General features: G+C 43.3%; 6 protein-coding genes across 6 annotated transcripts; 4 read left to right on the forward strand and 2 right to left on the reverse strand.

Annotated features, from left to right (window-relative positions):
- Nucleotides 1-1,357: 1,357 nt before the first annotated feature.
- On the forward strand, nt 1,358-2,073 carry EDB93DRAFT_1107959 (uncharacterized protein; the record flags this gene model as incomplete). Its single annotated transcript, XM_041447782.1, has 5 exons — nt 1,358-1,375; nt 1,438-1,579; nt 1,641-1,721; nt 1,780-1,875; nt 1,925-2,073. 5 exons carry the CDS (start codon nt 1,358-1,360, stop codon nt 2,071-2,073), a joined length of 486 nt encoding a protein of 161 aa, XP_041302638.1.
- Nucleotides 2,074-2,716: 643 nt separating this feature from the next.
- On the forward strand, nt 2,717-3,147 carry EDB93DRAFT_1107960 (uncharacterized protein; the record flags this gene model as incomplete). The annotated part of the gene is made up of 2 exons (XM_041447783.1): nt 2,717-2,882; nt 2,924-3,147. 2 exons carry the CDS (start codon nt 2,717-2,719, stop codon nt 3,145-3,147), a joined length of 390 nt encoding a protein of 129 aa, XP_041302639.1.
- Nucleotides 3,148-6,404: 3,257 nt separating this feature from the next.
- EDB93DRAFT_1059794 (uncharacterized protein) lies at nt 6,405-6,721 on the forward strand (the record flags this gene model as incomplete). The annotated part of the gene is made up of 2 exons (XM_041444804.1): nt 6,405-6,477; nt 6,534-6,721. Coding segments are annotated over 2 exons (261 nt in total), but the record flags the coding sequence as incomplete, so codon positions are not given.
- A 249-nt stretch (nt 6,722-6,970) lies between these two features.
- Nucleotides 6,971-7,667, forward strand: EDB93DRAFT_1255311 (uncharacterized protein; the record flags this gene model as incomplete). Its single annotated transcript, XM_041453757.1, has 3 exons — nt 6,971-7,096; nt 7,143-7,253; nt 7,467-7,667. 3 exons carry the CDS (start codon nt 6,971-6,973, stop codon nt 7,665-7,667), a joined length of 438 nt encoding a protein of 145 aa, XP_041302641.1.
- A 2,138-nt stretch (nt 7,668-9,805) lies between these two features.
- Nucleotides 9,806-10,375, reverse strand: EDB93DRAFT_1107962 (uncharacterized protein; the record flags this gene model as incomplete). The annotated part of the gene is made up of 3 exons (XM_041447784.1): nt 9,806-9,933; nt 9,972-10,103; nt 10,162-10,375. The coding sequence occupies 3 exons, from the start codon at nt 10,373-10,375 to the stop codon at nt 9,806-9,808; spliced, it is 474 nt and encodes a 157-aa protein (XP_041302642.1).
- Nucleotides 10,376-12,869: 2,494 nt separating this feature from the next.
- On the reverse strand, nt 12,870-15,637 carry EDB93DRAFT_1243056 (uncharacterized protein; the record flags this gene model as incomplete). The annotated part of the gene is made up of 8 exons (XM_041452096.1): nt 12,870-12,911; nt 12,983-13,370; nt 13,392-13,728; nt 13,912-14,232; nt 14,275-14,572; nt 14,636-14,850; nt 14,902-14,954; nt 15,306-15,637. 8 exons carry the CDS (start codon nt 15,635-15,637, stop codon nt 12,870-12,872), a joined length of 1,986 nt encoding a protein of 661 aa, XP_041302643.1.
- Nucleotides 15,638-17,039: the final 1,402 nt, after the last annotated feature.

A 17,039-nucleotide genomic window follows, 5' to 3' on the forward strand; every position in this document is an offset into this window, starting at 1 on the left:
ATGGGCATTGTCATACCCAATGCTGTGCCAGTTGGGCCAGACCTGAGGAGTCATGCCCTGAACTCGAATTAACTCCTTGGAGCACGAACACACAAGACCCGGAAGGTAGGGACCACTCCCATAGTGCCAGACCGCATCAGCCTACCTGGATGATGAAAAAATGAAGGGGAGAAAATATGACAATGCTACATACCACAAGTGTACTGACCTGGATTGTCAGAGAAAAGTGGCTGTGGCACGGAGGAAGCTGCTGAGCACCAGTGATGATGGCCATGATCTTGGCAGTGATTTCCTTGAGGCCGGTCAAAGAGGTGTCAACCGGAGTAGACATGGTATCTAAATTGAAAGTGTTGAATGTGTTGAGATCAGGTAGAAATCAAGTTGTATTCAGGTTGAAATCAGTTATCATAAGGATGATGTTTCAGTAAAAACAAGATCAGTGCTTAACAATGTAAAATTTCATTGATTGTTTGTCTTTGTTTGGTTGTGGTTCAACTTTTGGCAATTGCTGGTGCCTTGTGTTCAACTTCGAAGTTATCAATAATCAGTGAATCAGTTGATCAGTCATCACAGAACATGAACTTCCCTGCTACAGATAGATTCAATGACCCTCCGGTCACTGAATATAACTCAATGGATGTGGATGAATCAACCGTGTCCTGGATTTCAACAGGTATGTTCAACATCCATCATACCTTATCAATTTACTGGACATCCTTAGATCAATTATATGTTGGGCTGGCTGATGACCCAGAATCATGTTCTGTGTCATCCAATGGTCCGGATGTCTTTTCTTTAATTTCCGGTAGGTTTATCAATTGATATGATGAAAATCTAATCATCCATGTTCACTCAAATCTCACAGATCATTCACCTCCAGTTCAATGTGATCAACCAGGCCTCCCTCTTCACCTGGACCTATACCTTGGGCCTGAGGATAATCTGATATGCCGGTGAAGGTGAATCAACTCAGCTCTAGGTCAAATGGTAAATGCAAGGGGAGGGACACAAGAAGCTGATATAGTGATCAGTGCAATGCCTAGTCTGCTATGCTTGCAGAGACAAGCATGTTCAATCCAAGGGGAAGCAAAGAAGACAAATTCACAGTCGCGCAGCAGCTGTGCAAAGCGAGCGATGTGCCTGCGAGGCATGGGAATGCGAAATGCGAAATAGCAAACATGTGAAATGCAATGAGAAATAAACGAGGGCTCAATGAAAACAAAAGACTGCTAATAAATTCTGAATCTGGCTATGGACATGAGGTAACTCCACTAAGGTAAGGAGTGGTCTAATGTGGTAAGGGGTGAAAAATGCGAACCTATATATGTGTCTCGCTAAGTGAGCCGAGTGCGAGATAATGTATGTAATAAGGTATGTAAGTCAGGGTCCATGCTCTAATATGGTGCCATATTGAATAAAAGCAAAAATACATACCAGGGAGACTTGCTGGACAGTGGGTGGATGCTCCTGGATGATAGGGCGATGAAAGTGCGGGAAAGCGAGCGCGAGAACATCGCACATGGGAAAGTGTTGCCCAATATGGAAATTGCTGAGAAAAGGCTAGGGAATGATGCTGCAAGTTGGTGCTGCAAACCCAGGTGGTATGCACTGGAGTATAACGCGTTGCAGACCCACAATAGTGCAAATCTCTACACCGGGTCTGCCCATCCACCCGGATCTGGACCTCAGGCCTGATGAGGATCTTATGCCTGAGATACCTGGTATGTTAATCAATTCAAATGAAAAATCCGGCCATCCCTGGTTACTAAAACCTGACAGATCCATCACCTCTGGCCCAACCTTATCAACCGGATGTACCCATCCACCCAGACCTGTACCTTGGGCCTGATGAAGATTTTATGCCAGAATTTCCTGGTCTGTTAATCAAAACATCTCACCATCCCTGTTCACTAAACCCTTACAGATGAATCTCTTCTGGTCCAGCCTGATCAACCAGATTTCCCCATTTACCTGGATATGTACTTCGGGCATGAAGATGATCTGATCAACTGTGATGTGAAGCAGGAGTGTGCTGATTTGCTCCTTTTCACAGAAGTCCACTTAGGAAGGTAGTTCTTCAGCTTGGAAATTTTGGTTTCCATGAGCTTCTGTGTCTGGGGTTGACATGCCCTATGCCTTCCAGGAGACAAGCAAGTGGAATGACCTGATCTTATCATGGTGACTCTGATTGGAGAATGTGCTGAGGGTAAGAAAGGTGGAATTAATATTGGTTCAAAGTTCAACTTTGACCAAAGCCTAACAGTTGGTTAATCAACCCATATCAGACATGATGCCATTAATAGAAATAAATTTGTAATAAACAACCAATACTGCATAACATCACATTGGAATAATAATTCGTGCAACCTTCCTGAGCTAATGCTGTTCTTGCAACATTTAAAAATAAGATGAAGATAGGTCTATGCACCCCACTGCAAAAGTCCCACATGGTAGAAGCAAGGGGCAGCAAAGGTAGGAAAACTTGGGTCAAGGTCCCTCTTGCAAGGGCAAGATGACATGCCTACAGGTCCATGCCCAACTCTCCCCTAGAATCACCAATACTTCAGCCTGTTCTGGCACCACCTGCTTGGGAAGACTGTCCTGATAATACTTATGAGCAAGACCAAGGCTCATTTGAGCCTTTGAAGCTTCCAAAAACAATGACAAGTTAATGTAAACCATTGGAGTGTCGTTCAAACCTTGCTAAGTATAACAAATGCAGAGCCAGAATGACTACCTGAGGCAATGGGTCCCAAGGCAGGAATCATATCTGCATCACCTCCTGGATCGAGAAGCTCCTCCAGAAGATAGGAGATGTGTTGTCTGCAATGTCCTCAGCCTGGGATCAACATATTATTGTCAGGGAATGAATTACTTGATGAGTAAGTCTTGTTTCATACTTAAGCAACCTAAGTGATGATAGGAACTCCAAGCTGGAAATATACCCGGTCATTTGTGACAGACAGTAATTTCGAAGCCGAACACTTGCATCCCATCAAGCCATTTGATGAAGTATGGCTTGCCGATGGGCTGGGGTTCATAGTGGGAAAGGACAGGTATAAAGCGCATCTTGCAGAGGCTGCTGATACTTTGGAGAAATCTAGCTGCAACAATCACCGGGCAGTGAATCAAGCAAATGCAGCTTAGCACAAGCTGGAGTCGACGGGTATTGGGGGAGTTGCTTGTGCCTGCCACAGTTGCTTTGTCTCTCATGCAATGGTCAATTTTCAGAAAGGTGGAAGGCAAGCCGAACATGAAGTTCTACATTCACGAGTTGATCATGCATGGTTTGCAGACAAATGAACATGGACTACGCCCTTTGCAAGGCTGCCCAGCACAACATGGAAGGCATTGCCAGGGCTGTCACCTTTTATGACTTCAACTGTCAATACAACAAGCACTTTCGGGTTCGGTGTCTTAATAACCGAGGGTCTTATATAAAGTTGTGTAAATGTAATGACACCACAATTACACTTTGGATAAGACTGCTTGCCAGTCCTCGATTAACACGGTCTACGACTTTTCCTATTTCGTGGTAGATAACGTGTGAGTTCTTGGGAGGCTCGCTAAACTAATCTTTTATTAAGATCAACCTAGCTGGAGCTTTACTTTTCTTTATTGAAACTCAAATCTCTTGTCTAGGAATAAGCTTCTAGACATGTAATTTGGTTTCTGGAATGTATTTGCCTAGGAAATCTCCTTCTAGGCTCTGGACTTGGATACTGGAACTAGTGAGACGTGGTCTCAAATATACAAAATATGACCAAGATCGCTTGGTCTATGGACACTTGACTGTGAGACAATGGTCTCAAATATATGATATATGTTCAAGATCGCTTGAACAAAGGGGACTATAACTTAACCAAGATCGCTTGGTCTATGGGACAACTAGTGAGACGTGGTCTCAACAATATGATAGATGACTAAGATCGCTTAGTCAAAGGGCACAGAGCAATGAGACAAAGGGGTCTCAAAGACAATATATGTGACCAAGAACGCTTGGTCTATAGCACTAATAAGTTTCTAAGGTAAGAAACTTATAATCTCAAGGGAATTCTTTTCCCTGCACTTGTCTCACTTCAAAGGAACTAACTTTGTAAGTGAAATATCTGATAGGCAGATTGCTACAAATGGGAGATCATATATATATATTTTGGGGGGAGAATGGGCTCTCCTTATATACATTTTGTGTGGGAAAGTAACCTAGGTTCACAAACAATAAAAAATAAGGAGGACCAATCAAAATATTGGGTCAAACCCAGTAAAAGAATAAAATACAAGTGAAAGATGGAGCTATGACATCATTGTGGAGCAGAACATTCTGGAATGTGGAGTAATGACATCATAATGACATCATTGTGGAGCAAAAGATTCCAGAACCTTCCATGAGTGAGTCAGAGTGAGTCATTGTGGAGCAGAATATTCTAGAAGGAAATGACATCATGAATGATGTCATTGTAGAGTAGAATAATCTAGAGCTTGATGACATAATATCTTTCAACAGAATACCTGCAGGAGTATCTGTGGAGTCTTATGACATCATACCCTATGGGTACAATTTTATGAAGTGTCAGGTGAGTCAAAGCATCCTAATGAAAAAGTAAAGTAAAGAAACACTAGAGAAAAGTAGGTAGCAAAAATAAGACAGTTGGCAGGAATTGAAACACAGTCAAAAAAATAATGCAGTTGGCAGGAATTGAAACACGGTCTTTTTTGGATAGGTTTTTTATTGGCTTTGTACTTTTCGCTATGGTTTTCTCTAGCCTTGCCTTTGGCTTATTCACTTTGGCTAGAGAAAACCATAGCGAAAAGTACAAAGCCAATAAAAAACCTATCCAAAAAAGACCGTGTTTCAATTCCTGCCAACTGCATTATTTTTTTGACTGTGTTTCAATTCCTGCCAACTGTCTTATTTTTGCTACCTACTTTTCTCTAGTGTTTCTTTACTTTACTTTTTCATTAGGATGCTTTGACTCACCTGACACTTCATAAAATTGTACCCATAGGGTATGATGTCATAAGACTCCACAGATACTCCTGCAGGTATTCTGTTGAAAGATATTATGTCATCAAGCTCTAGATTATTCTACTCTACAATGACATCATTCATGATGTCATTTCCTTCTAGAATATTCTGCTCCACAATGACTCACTCTGACTCACTCATGGAAGGTTCTGGAATCTTTTGCTCCACAATGATGTCATTATGATGTCATTACTCCACATTCCAGAATGTTCTGCTCCACAATGATGTCATAGCTCCATCTTTCACTTGTATTTTATTCTTTTACTGGGTTTGACCCAATATTTTGATTGGTCCTCCTTATTTTTTATTGTTTGTGAACCTAGGTTACTTTCCCACACAAAATGTATATAAGGAGAGCCCATTCTCCCCCCAAAATATATATATATGATCTCCCATTTGTAGCAATCTGCCTATCAGATATTTCACTTACAAAGTTAGTTCCTTTGAAGTGAGACAAGTGCAGGGAAAAGAATTCCCTTGAGATTATAAGTTTCTTACCTTAGAAACTTATTAGTGCTATAGACCAAGCGTTCTTGGTCACATATATTGTCTTTGAGACCCCTTTGTCTCATTGCTCTGTGCCCTTTGACTAAGCGATCTTAGTCATCTATCATATTGTTGAGACCACGTCTCACTAGTTGTCCCATAGACCAAGCGATCTTGGTTAAGTTATAGTCCCCTTTGTTCAAGCGATCTTGAACATATATCATATATTTGAGACCATTGTCTCACAGTCAAGTGTCCATAGACCAAGCGATCTTGGTCATATTTTGTATATTTGAGACCACGTCTCACTAGTTCCAGTATCCAAGTCCAGAGCCTAGAAGGAGATTTCCTAGGCAAATACATTCCAGAAACCAAATTACATGTCTAGAAGCTTATTCCTAGACAAGAGATTTGAGTTTCAATAAAGAAAAGTAAAGCTCCAGCTAGGTTGATCTTAATAAAAGATTAGTTTAGCGAGCCTCCCAAGAACTCACACGTTATCTACCACGAAATAGGAAAAGTCGTAGACCGTGTTAATCGAGGACTGGCAAGCAGTCTTATCCAAAGTGTAATTGTGGTGTCATTACATTTACACAACTTTATATAAGACCCTCGGTTATTAAGACACCGCATTCACTTGTGCAACAAGGCGATCCTATTCTGAACAACAGTCAGGCAAGCCAAATCTCAAGCCCTGAAAACTCGAGCTTGGTTGCAGGTGACATCAGTACAGCAGGCTGTCTCCCTGCATGCAAGTATATATACCAAGACCAGGAAGCAAATGATGAAACTTGACACAGGGCATGGCCAACTTCAGAAATACAAACCCCTGCTTTGCAAGCAGCTCAAAGTCAGCACTGCCGTGGGTGATCCAAATGCCCGTGGTCAATGAAATGAATCCCTTGTGTGGCTCTGGTCCGTCGAGGTTGACATGCGGGGTCCTGATCAATCATGGAATGAGGAATGTGAGTTCCCTAATGCTTGACACGTCCGACATTGAGCTGACCGGATGAATATGAAGTTTACCAAGTTCACTGGCTCCAGGCAAAGGCACTACAGGATCAATGGAAGAAAGAGCTGATGTTGATCCAATTTGAGATGGATTGGACATGTAACTTTTTCTTGTGGAAAGCAACCCAATGGGGCGACCAGATGCAGGAATCATTCATGAAACGACTTCCGGGTCATGCATGCTACTCCAGAAGGCAATCCTGAATGTATTCATTGCTGACGCAGGATGCCCAGGCAGCATTTCAACACCTGCAGACCGTGTTGATAGATTCCCAAGATGAATGAATGTTTTATTGCCGATGAGATATAACAACCATTTCAATATACAACTTTAGTCTCAGGAATTGGCTGGGTCAGCCCATGTCGGAGTTTGAAAATTTTATCCATCCATCAGTGGTTGATATCTTCACATCTGAACCAACTGTCATTGTGATTGCCAGTGTCACAATGTCAATGTCTGCATCACGCATTCGAGCATGCATCTTCCAATATCAGGCCCAGGCTGCAAACAACAATCTTCCCCCTTTGGCTTGGATCAGGCACTTCAAAGCTGGGCTGCAATGGGATATCACTGTAAGACCCTGACAACACTGTCAGTTAATGCTGACATCTTACACAGACTTTTGTCACACCCATCCTCCAGTACTCAGCTGCCAGGAAGATCATTTCAGTCATTCCCAGCCCTATTGCTCATATTCTTCATTTGATTGCCGGTCACACCTGGAACATGGTTCTGGATCACATCTTTTCATATCACATCTGTTTGTTTCATGACATCATGGATTGTATCCGGCTATGATACCCCATGGTGGATGGGAGAAACTGCAATCCCCAACAAATCATGGCAATGGGATCGGGTGATGACTTGCTGTATCTTTCACTACCAACATTGGCTAGTAAAATTCTTATTCCATTTCCTTAATACATGACTAATCTGTTCTAGGATGGCATTGAGAATGATAGTCTGACACTTCCAGAGCAGGTGGATCATACCTCAGTTCCATCACTGATAGGACTGAGGTGGATTAGAGAACGCCTCCTGACATTACTTGAGGAGCAACATGAGGGCATCCATGACAAGATGGCAGAGATACAAATCTACACTGCCATTCTAGACAGATTGAAGAGAGGCAGAGGAGAGTAGCTCTAGTCACTTAGTTGAAAATGTTGAAGTGCAGGTTCCATATGTGATTTTATGAGTACTGAAAACCACATGTAGACATTGAAATATCTAACATGATGTTATATGGCGAGTCCCAAAATAAACAGTGCAGATGTTGATCACCATGTCCCTACCACCTAGGTCTGGATATCGAGTGCCAATTACAGAGATCTGATTATCGAGCTCTGAATATTGAATGCCAAGTTCTGAGTGTCAAGTACCAAGTATTGAATACCAAATATCGTATTCTGAGCTCCGTATTTTGAGTCCCAATTACCAAGACCCGATTACCAAACTCTAAATATCAAGTTTTGAGTTCCGAGCATTGCGTTCCCAGCATTGAGTACCGAATGTTGAATGCCAAATATCGCATTACGAGTTCTGGATCTTAATTACCTACTCCCAACTCCTGAGATCCATCTACCAAGTTTTGAATATCAGGACCCAATTACCGAGACCCGATTACTGAGCTCTGAATATTGCGCTTTGAGTTCCGAGCATCAAGTACCGAGTGTTGAGTACCAAATGTTGAATGCTGAATATTGAACTCCGAGTTCCGGATCTCCATTACCGATTCCTGACTCCTGAAATCCAACTACCGAGGTCCAAATATCAAGACCTGAGTGCCGAGACCCAAATACTGAGCTCTGAATATTGAGTTCTGAGGTCCGAGCGTCGAGTACCGACATTCAAGTGCTGAATATTGAATTCCGAGTTTTGGATATTGAGTCCCGATTACCGAGACCCGATGGCCGAGCTCTGAATATTGAGCTTCAAGCTCCAAGCGTTGAGTACTGAGTGTCGAGTACCGAATGCCAACTGCCAAATATCGAACTCCAAGTTCCAGATCTCAATTACCAATTCCCAACTCCCGAAAGTTAACTACTGAGGTCCAAATATCAAGACCTGAGTGCCGAGACCCGATTACCGAGCTCCGAATATCGAGCTCTGAGGTCTGAGCATCGAGTACCAACATTCATATTCCGAATATTGAATTCCAAGTTCCAGATCTCCATTACCAACTCCCAACTCCCGAAATCCAACTACCGAGGTCCAGATATTGTGTCCCAATCACAGAGTCCCAATTACCAAGGTCCGGATATCAATTTCTGAGTTGGCTTTGATGAACGTTGATAGGATCTGAGTCTAAATACAATGATAGCCTTTGCCTTAGTACTATTTTCAAATTTGTATAGCAGCATTAATACTTACATTTCTTTGCTTCTCTGTGCCCTTTTGACTTGTAGGTTCCTTTTGCAACAGACCGTTCTTATTAGCATTGCCTAGGGTAAGGTAGATGATATCTTCTGCAGTACTCCAACCCAGGGCCGGCCTTTTGTAACTGCGCACCACAACTGAAACCCCACTCCCTCGCGCTGAATGTGTTGGTGTTTGAGTGTCATCAAGAGAGACAGTTCGTACTTAGTATTTGAAAGCAGGTACTGATATGGGTAATTACACTTTCTACTTGTTTCATCTTTCACATGGTAGTAAGGTTCGTCAATCCACCCTAGCCCATCCGCATGAGGGAACCCCAGCATAAATATGAACAGAATCCCTCATATACCATGCCCACCCAACCCGATCCCCTTCCACCTCATGAACCCCATGTCTGACAATCCTTCCAGAAAATCCAATCATACACCCGGGATTGTACCTGAACTCCAGCTGAAGGCTTGGCATGCTCATCTGAGCATTAGAATAATGCCCCACAGTGGTGAGAATATTGAAGCATTCGGGAATTGATGAATGGTCTCGATGATGCAGGGTTTGACGATTGGAAATGATGGATAGCGTATTAAACATGGATGCCCAGTACTGGAGGATCTTGGACATTCTTGGCAGTTCCTTGCTTTCTGCCTTTTCTCCAAGGCTTCCAAATGTTCATAACCCTGCCCAGTACTGCTCCAGATGCATGATCCTGAGTGCCGCTGATGCGATGGCTGCCGGCCTCGCAATGGCATTCAGGATTGCCTCAGACAATGGTCCCTTTAATGATGCAGATACCTCTGGGTCCAATAGATTCTATGGGATTGGTGAGTTCAACTACTGAACTCATCATCCTATCAAGTCCTACCTCGTGCCCCTGTTGAAACCATGCCGGAGATAAATTGATGCACCTAGCAGGTAAGCCAACATCTTCCGAGCTGTGTTTGAACCACTCCGGATTGATTTGCCAATTCCCATTGACCTTCACACTTCTTTTCAGACTCAGAGACAGCAAATTGGTGGCTGCCCAATTTTCCTTCTGTGGGTACCATTTGGTATTTAATATATATCACACACCTGTGTTGCGGCTTGTCCCCTCATGGCTAGGAGGACATTTCTTAAGCAACTTCTTCTCTTTCTCCTCATTGTGCCCGGTGTTTCTTCGGGAGATCAATTTGCTATATCTTGCAATGTTGATGTTCATCTGAACTGTGATGAAGGAATTTGAATGATCAAATGAATTTTCCAAATCTGCAGGAAGACCCACTTGGATTTTTATATGCCTGTATGAGGCAATCTACCAATTGATTGCAGGCCATCACTAGATCAGTGTCTAGGTTAGGAGAAGGTGTTACCCGGTCTCCTCCTGTCTTCTCTGCATTGAATTTCTGTGCAGTATATTCAGATGCCTCGTGAGTGACTGTCAGGGCCCAAGTGCGCCAGAGGCTTATTCCAATTGCAAAAGTGGAAGAACCATTCATGATGAAGTTGATCTTGGGAAATCAGAAGAATGCTGGACACCCAGAGGTTGGTGTTAAAGGGGGTGGAGATAGTCAGAATCAGATAAGGGAGCCAAAATACCAGATCATTGGAAGTGTGCTGGATATCAGATATTCATTTGTCGACTCCTGGGCTCGGATCTCGGCACTCTTTACTCGAATTTCAGTAGTCGGAACTTGGCATTTGGTGTTTGGTAGGTGGTGATGATGAGGTTCTGATAAGAGAACCTTCCATGATGTTGGCTGTCAAAGATATATTGCCATCCGTTGCTCAATGAAATACCGGATGATCGGAAGTGTGCTGGATATCAGATATTCATTTATTGACACCCGGGTCTTGGAACTCAGTATGCTTCACTCAAATTTTGGTAGTTGGAACCTTGCTTCTTGTATGGCAATGCAACAAGAATGAACCTGCAGCTGCAGGAACTCATTGTGCTTCACCCAAATTAACTACTTGGTAATCTGTACTGCATTGTTTTACAATTACCATTTACCTGTGCCCACCTCTCTATATTATATACCGCCCTCGGCCCACCCGTCTAATATATTATATTATATCACACCATTGGCCCACCTGTCTAATATAATATATGTCTGGGCCCACCCATGTATGTGATAACAAGTACCCTCGGCTGGCCCACCCATTTATCTGATACCCACCTACCTTGACACTCGGCCCACCCATCTAAGATAATATATATCTGGGTCCACCTGTGTATGTGATAACAAGTACCCTCGGCTGGCCCACCCGTCTATCTGATGCCCACCTTCCTTGACACTCGGCCCACCCATCTAAGATAATATATATCTGGGCCCACCCGTGTATGTGACACCATGTACCCCTCAGCCAGCCCACCCATCTAATATGGTATATATCTGGGCCCACTCGTGTATGTGATGACAAGTACCCTCAGCATACCTGTCTATCTGATACCCACCTACCTTAGTACACCCATCTACATAATATCCAACTACCTCGGCCCATCTGTCTATAGAATATTCATGTCCATCGGCCCACTCATCTACTCTACATATTCCACATATGGGCCCACCTGCCTCCATCGTAAATAATATCCCTCCCGGCCCATCCATCAACATCAAGGATATACATCACATCGGCCCATCATCCGCTGGCCTGTCTTATACAGGATATTATGTAGGTCGGGTGACCCACATAATATGGAAATATGTTACTGTAATATGTGGACTGATTGCAACAGAACGCAACCTTCAATTCCCCATTTCAATATCTGTCGACAACCAAGTGGCAATTCAATGTGGCAACAACTTCCGACCACGGCCAGGATTTTGCCTGGCGGACCGCTTTTAGCATATGATGCAGAAAATCACTAATAAACATGCTACCTTTGAGGTTACAGTGCACTGGGTACCCGGGCACTCAAATATTCATGGCAATGAGGAAGCTGACAAGCAAGCAAATATGGCAGCAGAAGATCATCAAAACAACAGTCCACACAATCAACTCCCTCACTTCCTTCGCCTCAAGTCTCTACTGCTCAGCATATCCGCTCTTAAGCAAGCGCACCACGACACCACCCAAGCTCGTTGGGAAAGGGTATGGGCTAACTCCCCACTGTTTGCATGCACGAACAGTATCAATCCAAAAATCCTGAACTGTTCCTTCATAAAGCTGACCAAAACTTATCCTAAATACCTTACAGGACTTTTAATTTGCCTTCGCACCCACCACGCCCCACTGAATAAACACCTTCATTGTATCAGCAAGTCTCCCACTCCATTCTGCCCCCATTGCCCACAATCAGTCGAAAGTATACATCAATACCTCCTGGAATGCCCGCACTATCGCCTAGAACATCATATCCTTGTCTGCGCACTGGGTCGCAAAGCTACATCTCTCCCATTCCTCTTGTCCAATGAAGGGACCATTGCTCACCTTGTACGATATGTCAATGCCACAGGCAGGATGAAAGCCACACTCGGTAAAGTCTCATTGATCCCAAAACACTCAAACTGACGAAAACCTCCACCCACCCTCTCCTCTCTCCCTCCCTATAATATTGTAGAAATCAAGATCCTGAGCCCTGCCCGTCCTTCAAGTCTGTCAAATATACCACCCACGCCTGCCCTATCCTCACTATCAACAACACCTAATCTCATAATTCCTAATCACTATTCTAACCCTATAATCCTACCAAACATCAATCAATCTTAATCTCTTGCCTATATGGAATCACGGCTCACACTGGTCTCAGTCAAAACTCTGAAGAACTTCTACCCTCGTCACCAGGGGCTTCTTCTACCTTACTTTTGCATCCACACATATTCCTATACCAGCTGCTCACGCAGCTGATAACGTGTTCAGAATATCCCCACTCATTAGTTATATCATCGCGCGCCCATTTCAAAAGTCACTTCTCCTTCGTTAGATTGCATGTCTAAAATGCACGGCGGGAATGGTGGACCTGTGGAGGCCTGCCTCACACCAGGGAATTCATGAATCTAGAGGTGCAGGGGGGAACAGGGGCCCCCAAGACTAGATAGTATTGTCTTACATAGAGTATTACTCTCAAAGACAAAATTTGGATTAAAAAAAAGAAAAAAAACCACAGTATCAAATCTTGGTGCAACATTGTGAGATGTAAATGTTCCTGGACATCCAGGACATGCATGAACACTATTGACTGTGACTGGAGGATCACCATGACCATGAACATCAGTGGAGAGCCATTTCACCTTGTGAAAGACCAATCCCGTTTGAAATGGGATGTGTATATCGGCTGCTTGATCTTCGAGCTGCCTGGCCATAATGCTAGTGTTGGCAGGAAGTGTAGCTTTCACAACATAATGTGTGAGAGATTTGTTAAAGTGTGTGGCACCATATGTATTCGTGACCTTGTCTAATGTGACTGCTTTGATGGTAGGACACTTCATCATCATTTGTATATGACAAAATGACATATCTGGGGGATGGGGCTGATGATGAGGACATGCACTGCTTTCAGTGAGTCTCCACTAAATGTATTTGTCGTGATGTAAAATTTTCTCTCTCCGTTCAAGCCAAGTAGTCATTTGAGCAAACTCGCTTTTGTGGTTCATAGAGCGATAAGCATCTGTAGTGAGGTCAATGTGAAGGTGTTCAGTGTATTCAGTATTATAGTTGTCTGTAGTGCCATACATTCGAATTATGTGGGTGTAGTGAGCCATGGAGTGGAGCTTTGGCAAGTTAAACAAATTCTGAATGCTGAGGTCGATAAAGATGTCTTTGTTTTTGTGGAAAAGATTAAGTGCCTTGTCAAGTAAGACCAGTGTCTCAGAACTGTGACATGGGTACTGAGCAAAATATAAAAAGTCTAGTAGACCATGAATGGCATGGAGAAGTCAAGCAGAAGACATGTTATTAGGTAAATTGATGTCAATGATGATGCCGAGCAAGAAACAACAAATTTGACTGTGTTCAGTACCACTCACACATGACAGAGTTGTGGTGCCCTTTGTAAATAGTTGAACATGGTGATTGGGGGGAAGGTGTCAACATTGTGCATCAATCTCTGTGCTACCACATACATCAGAAAGCCAAGTGAGGAGATGCTTTATGAGCCCTTGGTATAGTTGATGCAGAACATTGGGAGTTATAGATTCAAATATATTGATGAATGGTAGTTCCTCCCAGAATGGGTGGACAATAGGCTTAATGCCAGCATCTGCGCATGTGCACAATTGCCAGTTTGCGATACCAGTTGCTAGACTCAGCTCATCAGATGGAACATCACACTTCGGACATTCAGTTGTCTTGACTCCAGTAGCTAGAACTTGCTCTGGGTAGTCTCCCGCAAAGCACGCGAACAAAGGATGAGCTCTATGCATCGTTCCATTACCACTTCACATATTAATGCCACTAATGCCGGCAGCTGTGAGTGGAGCAAGTACATGTTCCACACAAGTGTGATATAAATTGGCGAGCACCCGTCGATGAGCGGCTTTGTTGGTAACATGTTCAAGGCGAGTAGTTGGAAGGTATACAAGAAGGATATGTGCCTGGCGTGATGGTTTCCGACGAATCTCCTTCAGGATGTTTCCAATAGTCATATAGACAGGGTATGCTGTCTTGTTGTGAGACATCGTAACTTGAGTCTTGTCGGATGGAATGATAACGGGAATTATTGTAGCACTGGGGCACTCACAGTCTAGGTGTTTCTAGGAAAAATAGTGTTAAAACTAGTCCAGCGAAGCTCACATAATGTAGATAGTAGTACCAACCTGACTATTCCACCACCATTTTCCAGTATTCATCTCATGATGTAAACAAACTGTCTTATCTTCATCGGCATAGTGGCATTCAGGTGCAAAGACCAGAAATTCAGCAAAATTTGGATCATTGAGAAGAGCCTTGATACATTCAATGATATCACAATAGTAGACATCGAACACTTTATTGGCAATGACGACCTGATCATGTTTAAATTTTGGTCGGCCTGGAAGTTCATCATCAATGTGCCATGATTAGATTCATCCTGGTGTTTGACAGAAGCCCAGACTTACACCCTCAATAGAGACAAGTTTTGAGAATGCTGTTGAGCTTGAACCTCATAATTTTGCCCATCGAGCCATCTCCCAATCAAGTTTTGAGGCAAATAGAGCATATATATTATCTGAACTGACACCGTTTAGCTGTGCATGGTAGGTTGTGTTGCTTGATTGCTCAAGGACTTCAACAGGCTGTCCAGCTCATTGATCAGGGTAATAAAAAATTATGGGTGCCTGCTCTTGATCATGAAGTCGCTGTTGTGCCATATGCCAAGGATCTTGGCTTTGATCTGCGGTAGACAGGCATGAGGCATCATTGCGCTCATTACATGCAGGTATTGGCATCACAGGAGGTTCCAATTGATCATGGTCACCACACACAGACTGACCCAGATTTGCTGACACTACAGGAGGTTCCCATTCGTCGTTGTCATCTATGTCACCATCTGAGTCATCTTTGTCCATAGGCACTTCACCAATATCCCCCTCATCATCTGACTCTGGCCATGTGAGCTCATCCTCAGCATATGTTCCAAAGAAATTGCCTTCAAAGTGCAGTGCATGACATGGATCAGGCGCACCTATATCTCCATCGTCCGGTGGGTTTGGGGCAAATTGCTGCAAAGAAAGGTAGAGGGTACGACAAGCAGGATTGGTAGTTTTTGCAAGATGCTGGCTATAACCAGTGATTGATGTGAGCTTTTTATTGCAGGTGGGACATGTTATTTCAGGCATATTCTGTGTAGATTCAGTAAAAAATTGAACACTGGGCACCTAAAAATCACTTACAACTCATCACCCAACAGTAAGAACAAGAAGTGCATGAGTGATGAGTCTGAGGGTCAGAATGGAGAAATGGTGTCAGTGGCATGCAAGAGGTGAGGCTCTGCCAAAGTATGGAAATCTTTGGTAAAGCGATGACAGTATGCCACATGCTTGGAGTCTCACAGCAATGGAAGCAGATATCAGAATCATTAAGTAGGTCCAGTGAGGGCGAATAGCACAGATAAATGACTTTGACCAAGTGCAGTAGTTAAACACAATTAACACAGAGGGTGGTAATGAGGAGGAAAATGCTTCTTGATAGTCTGTAAATGGAGGAAATGCCAGTGTAGTCGAATATCCTAAACACAGAGGGCGGTAACAGGGAGGAAAATGCTTCTTGATAGTCCATAAACAGAGGAAATGACTTGTGTCCGATTACCATACCACCAATAAAAAGTTTCCTGGTGATGGAACCAGAAAATGAATGTGCGGACTAGGCTAGGATTTGGTGTAAGGCTGTGTTTTAGGTTTCCAAACATAAACTCACCAATTAGCAACTAAGCGAGACAGGGAAAGGTCAACCCTGGCTCACCGCTCAGTGTGATGGTATAATAAGCAGACTGTTGAAAATTGAACACCTCATTCTCCAACTCAAACAAAAACACCCACTCACCTTTTTGAAGCAGTCTTTCTGTTGCAGAAAGGCACTCTCACATTCATTTTTCAGGTTTTTCACTCCTTTCAACCTAATCTTGCCTTCAATGGACTTGCATCCATGGCATAAGAACAAATTTCATGAAAACAAAGTTAAAACTCACATGGTTCAAGTACGACGCAAAGCAAAAGATCAGGCTCTAGATAATTCAGGTAAGCACATTGTCATCATACAAGTTCACACTCACAACAACGAAACTTGCAGTGTGGGGACCACTCACTGGGAAGCAGGCATGCAAGCATGAATGCTCACCTACTGACAATATCACATCTGTTCCAAAATGGGTCAAGTCAGTCAAGAGTAAGTCACAATTGCTAGCTCACATGTAATGACAACTTACCATGATAAATATAGGTGGCTGAACAAAAGCAAAAACACCAGTGTAAAGACTCGCATCTCCACAGACACTCCCCTCAAATTCTTCCACTTTCCTCACATACTCCAGCTCTAATCCAAAGGATACATCTTGCGCAGTAGCGCTCTCTATTTTATTTTGCAGATTCCGCGTGCCCACCTTCACATCGTCTGCATACCCATCTGCCCCTCCTCCCCATGTCCTTAGATGTTCATTGGTGCGTTCTCTCACTATATTCCCATTTTGACTAATTGTTTTCCATTGCTAATACTCGGCTTAGAGCTACACGCGCAGCCAAGACC

Source organism: Suillus bovinus (genome assembly GCF_016758785.1).
Source record: "Suillus bovinus strain UH-Sbo-P2 chromosome Unknown EDB93scaffold_90, whole genome shotgun sequence".
Classification (NCBI taxonomy): domain Eukaryota; kingdom Fungi; phylum Basidiomycota; class Agaricomycetes; order Boletales; family Suillaceae; genus Suillus; species Suillus bovinus.